The sequence below is a fragment of the Sander lucioperca genome, chromosome 3 (genome assembly GCF_008315115.2).
Source record: "Sander lucioperca isolate FBNREF2018 chromosome 3, SLUC_FBN_1.2, whole genome shotgun sequence".
Lineage (NCBI taxonomy): Eukaryota > Metazoa > Chordata > Actinopteri > Perciformes > Percidae > Sander > Sander lucioperca.
Window position 1 is genome coordinate 30969330 of NC_050175.1, and position 5273 is coordinate 30974602.

The window sequence follows — 5273 nt, forward strand, 5'->3', positions numbered from 1 at the left end:
TATCTATCAATACATTTAGAAAATCAGAAGTCAAAGATTGTTGGTTGTAAGAAACATGATGCATCATTTTATTATTATACACTTGCTTTAATTCATTCTGTACAGTTTTATTTTCATATGGGGTGTTTTTGAACTATTGCTGGATTAAAGTAATCTCTAGTGGATATTTCACATCTTGCTCGGTCTCCAGTGTCATTATAAACTCAGTTGGTAATCATATGCTTTCACTCTGCCACAGGAATACAAGGTATGCAGCTGCTTGTGACAACATGGGTGTGTTTAGAAAGTGCAAATGCGTGTCGATGTGCTTTGATAACATGCATGATAAAGGAATCTGTGAACTCAAGTAGATTTCCCAGTGGCCATCAGTTCTCATTGGTTAGCACAAGGGACTGATTTGCATATGGTGGGAGTGTCCTGAGCCAGCACTGGGATGAATGACTTGTTCAAGTCAGATAGCAATAAGGCATAGCACTCAGCAGAGGTCTGCGCTGCTCAACGCTCAAAATGTCTAGGTTACTTAAGCTGTCACTCTTACTGCCATAAGTGGAAAGTGCAGGACTAGGACATAAACATGTTCAACAGCAGACACCCCAGCCTTAGCAAAAGAGGAGGAATATGGGTAAGTTTTAAGATAATTCACTTTACAGACAGAATTCTGTAACACATCTACAATTACATTTTATGATACTGTGAATACTATTTTACATTATTAAGGCAGACATGACTATCCCTCTTCCTTCCTACACTATACTGCTTTTATTCTCATGTCCTGTTTTATGGCTTAAACCTGTGCAAATAAACCTTAAACTCTCAGCAAATCTAATTTCATGGATTGATTGACTTAAATGATAATCATAATGTGAGTTAAGTGAAATGATTACAGTTCAAATCATTATTGTTGCAGGTGTCCAGAGAGCTCTGCAAGTGATAATATAACTTAATACTAATGTTCACACCAAATAATAATAATTCAGGAATACCTAATTTTGCGAATATTCTATTTTGCAACTCTTTTATTAAACTGTATTATCTTTCATCATCTTGTATTACAGGGACTGTGCATCCTCTTGCTTTACACAAGCCCGCTTTCCTGTTTTGCAAATTTCAGCAAAGCAAAAGAGCTGATCTATAAGATAAAGGAGGGATTACCCAGGGGGACCTTCATAGGGGCCATTGGAGTAGACTTAAATTTGGATTTTACTGTGGAGCCCCCCTTTTTATTCAATCTTCCACAAAAGAAGGTCAGTGGACAGTATGTGAGCCTAAATAATACCACTGGGGAGCTTTACACATCTGCTATAGACATTGACAGAGAGACCCTCTGTCCTGATAACTCGGAGGGCCATGGATGTGTTCTCTCACTGGATGTGTTTGTGTTGCCTCAGCAGTACTTTCAGCTCGTGAAAGTTAAGATCTTTATTGAGGATGTGAATGACAACAGGCCAAAGTTCCCTGTGGATGAGATCTGTATGTCTGTCCCGGAAAACACACCTATCAATGCTCGTTATGCGGTGGAGCAGTCAGCAGTTGACCCAGACCTGGGTCTTCACGGTGTACAGACCTACTGGCTTGTTAATGACTTTGGCATGTTCACACTGGATGTTGAGGAGAATGAAGGAGGTGAGCTGACACCCTTCCTCATTGTGACAGACGCTTTGGACAGAGAGACCCAGGCTGAATACATTACAGATATCATTGCAGAGGATGGAGGGACCCCTCCTCTACTCGGAGCGGCTACTTTAAAAATTGTCATCACAGATGTGAACGATAACTGCCCCCAATTCACAGAGTCACAAATTAATGTCACTCTGCATGGAAATACCACAAAAGGGGCACATTTGGCACGTCTGCATGCTTTTGACCATGACCTTGATGCTAATGCTCAGATCAGCTATGCTTACAGTGAACGTGTGCCAAGGGACACCAGGAGCTTGTTCCATTTGGACAGAATCACAGGGGTGATCAAGCTAGCAGGGAAAATAGACACTGGCACAGCCACGTTTTACAAACTCACCATTCTGGCCAATGGACCTGGTTGTATCCCTGCAGTTGCCACTGTTTCTGTCCATGTCATCAAAGTTGTTACAGGACCCCCTGCTCTCATACCCCGATACATTGCACCAGAAAAGGATGGGGTGGTGACAATAAAGGAGTCAGAGCCAGCGTTTTCTCCAATTGCTTTTTTTACTGTCAAAACCATTGATATGAACCATAGGGTGGACTGTCATTTGGAAGGGACTGGCCCATTCAGGCTTGGCCCCTATCAGCTGTTCAAGAATGAATACCTGCTGGAGACTACAGAGTCCTTGGACTATGAAAAGATACAGGAGTATGAGCTAATTGTGGTTGCTAAGAATGCTCAAGAGCTTGTCATCAAGACCTTCCTCAAGGTGCAGGTATTGGATGAGAATGATAATGCACCAGTGTTTCAGCAGTCTTTGGTGGAAATATCTGTGGAGGAGAACAATCCGCCAAATACCTTTCTGACCCAGCTCCAAGCCACAGACCAGGACAGCGAAAGCAGAGGGGAAGTCATCTACCTCCTTGGAGGTGATGCCCCAGGGATCTTTGTTGTGGATCGTGTGACAGGCGTCCTGACTGTGACCACATCGCTGGACCGTGAGGAGAAAGAGACGTACCGGTTCATAGCGAGAGCAGTGGACCAGGGGACACCCAGGAGGGAGTCAATTGCAACTGTGGTGGTGAGCGTGCAAGACCGCAATGACAACAGTCCGCGCTTCATTAATAAGGACTTCACGTTCTTTGTGCCAGAGAACTTCCCAGGGTACGGTGAAATTGGGGTCCTCTCTGTGACAGATGCTGATGCTGGGGAAAATGGTTGGGTGGCCCTTTCTATCCTCAACGGCAGCGACATCTTTATGATAGATACAGGCCGAGGGGCACTGAGGGCCAAGACATCACTGGACCGTGAGCAACAAGGGACATACCAGCTGTGGATTGAGGCCGTCGATGGTGGAGAGCCTGCACGTTCCTGTGTGACTATGGTGACCGTGCTGTTGTTGGATGTAAATGACAACCCGCCTATTGTCCTCTTCCCCCAATCCAATCAGTCATACATGCTGGTACTACCCAATACACTACCAGGAACATCAATAACAGAGGTCTACGCTGTGGATAAGGATACAGGCATGAACGCTGTGATCGCCTACAGCATCGTTAAGAGGAAAGGTGGTGAACCAGGGTCATTTGCCATTGACCCAGAAACAGGAAACATCACATTAAAGAGGGAGCTGAGCAACCGGGGGCTCTATAGCCTTCTGGTGAAGGTCAGTGATCATGGTCAGCCTGAACCACTTTACTCAACAGTCATGGTTAACTTCTTTGTCAATGAAACAGTAAGCAACGAGAGTTACATCCAGAGTCTGCTGACCAGAGAGGCTGAAATTGAGGTAGAGGAGAGACCTTGGTACAAAGGCCAGATGACAGAGGGGCCTGAGAGGTATGAGTTGTTCCCCTGTCAGCCTGTCCTCATTGCTCTTTCAGTGACATGTCTGGGGCTGTTCTTCTCAGTTGTTACACTGACATCTTACATATGCTGCAAGAGATTTAAAAAGCAGCGTAAAAAAAGATCAGAAGTGGAGATACCGTTAAAAATGAAGAATGACTCAATGCAGGTTGTGAACAGAAAGCTCAGGCAGATCTCAAACATCTGATATTCAGTTGTCCACACATCCAAAACAACCACTGTTTACATGAATGTTTACAAAAACTCACTGTGAGAAGTGTAGTTCTTACATGAAGTTGCTCTTTTTGCTTTTATTGTATGATTGTTATTACTGCAATGTGATTTAAAGTATATGCCATGAGGTTCTGTCATTAAAAAGGCAACACAGTACCTTTCTACCTTTCTTCCAAACTTTTTATAATATCTATAAACCATGACAATTGTCCAGAGGTGATGTGTCAAAGAACCAAAGTAAGGAATAAATTAGTATTGGCGTCAAAGTAATAACAGCTTTATTACAAAGTCATAAGAGCAACTCATTGAACATTACTCAATCTAAGGTCCTATGTAAATACTGTACAAAATGTTTTACAACTTTATATAAAACTTTTGCATTGCATGAAAAGACAGTTCAAGCCACAAGAAATGATTCTTTCTTCATAAATGTTTTAGAAAAATTGCATCTCTTTACACTACCTGTCACAATTACATATACTTAAGTGATTATACTTGGAAGTTGGATACTACATCTGGAATCTAAATCATTTTATTTTTTTTAAGTAACCAAACATTTCAAAACTGATTGATACAGAAAAGGCTTATCAAAATGTATTACTTTATTTAAGGCATTGTACTCACACCATATATATTTGACCAAAAAAGAAAATTTTAACTCAATTCCCACTTACTAGTTTCTCCAAAGATTTCAATCATGTCTCACAGCCTTCTTTAGGTCAGTTGTAATGGAGTGATATGCATTCCAATATATACAATGACATATGAGTGTTATACCATTATATGAGGTTGAAAGTTGCAGAAAAAGATAGCATGTGGACCATGACTTATGGTTTGTCAGACTGTATGATGTCTGAGAGCTATGGTTAGTAACCAGATACCTTACTTTCTGTGAAGGTTCGCAGTAGTTACTGATCACACATGTAAAACCTTTAAAGGCCATCTTGGTATAGCAAAGAGTCACATATTTTGTATCACACGAACAATTTGAATTGTATCCAAACTTCTCTGTCATAAAAGTGCTTCAAGTTGCATACATCACCTTCCTTTATACAACCATGCAATTCTTAATGTGTCTGTGAAAACATGCTAAGTGTGTGTGAAAGAAAATCAAAGTAACTATTAAAGATGCTTTATTTTTTTATAATACACTGGATTTCTTTCTGTATTTATACAATCTGCAATTACTGTACCTACATATTTTCAATGTGTGCCTTTAACAATTCTTTGTGATATTTAGTAAGGTTTAATGGCACAATCCAGTCAATCCATCTATCACGCTCAGATTGATTGGCAGGTTGTTCAATGCACAGTCTAACACTGGACAATAGCTCATTTTATATATATATATATCAAAGCAATACTGATTGGATAACATCACATACAACATAAAACAATGATAACTTCTTAAGTGTTTCATTAGTCAAATCAAGTCACGTTTAGATTGCATCCTCTTCAGACAAGATTACATCTGGTGTACAAATTAACTGCTGCATTGTACCTCAGAGCGAGATGAAACATTTAAAGATCAAAAGCCTGAAAGCCTGTGTCGTTGCTGTCATCACCTGCA

The 5273-nt window shown here is 40.8% G+C and overlaps 1 protein-coding gene across 1 annotated transcript; it reads left to right on the forward strand.

The window, feature by feature from the left end:
* The first annotated feature begins 464 nt into the window (after positions 1–464).
* LOC116054794 (protocadherin-20) lies at positions 465–4852 on the forward strand. The gene is made up of 2 exons (XM_031306536.2): positions 465–622; positions 1056–4852. Exons 1-2 carry the CDS (start codon positions 575–577, stop codon positions 3675–3677), a joined length of 2670 nt encoding a protein of 889 aa, XP_031162396.1. The 5' UTR covers positions 465–574; the 3' UTR covers positions 3678–4852.
* Positions 4853–5273: the final 421 nt, after the last annotated feature.

Excerpts from the sequence above, each read along its gene's own strand:
- LOC116054794 (XM_031306536.2), top strand. The coding sequence starts at position 575 with ATGTTCAACAGCAGACACCCCAGCCTTAGCAAAAGAGGAGGAATATGG. Across the intron at positions 623-1,055 it reads GCAAAAGAGGAGGAATATGG|GGACTGTGCATCCTCTTGCT; the intron begins GTAAGTTTTAAG and ends CTTGTATTACAG.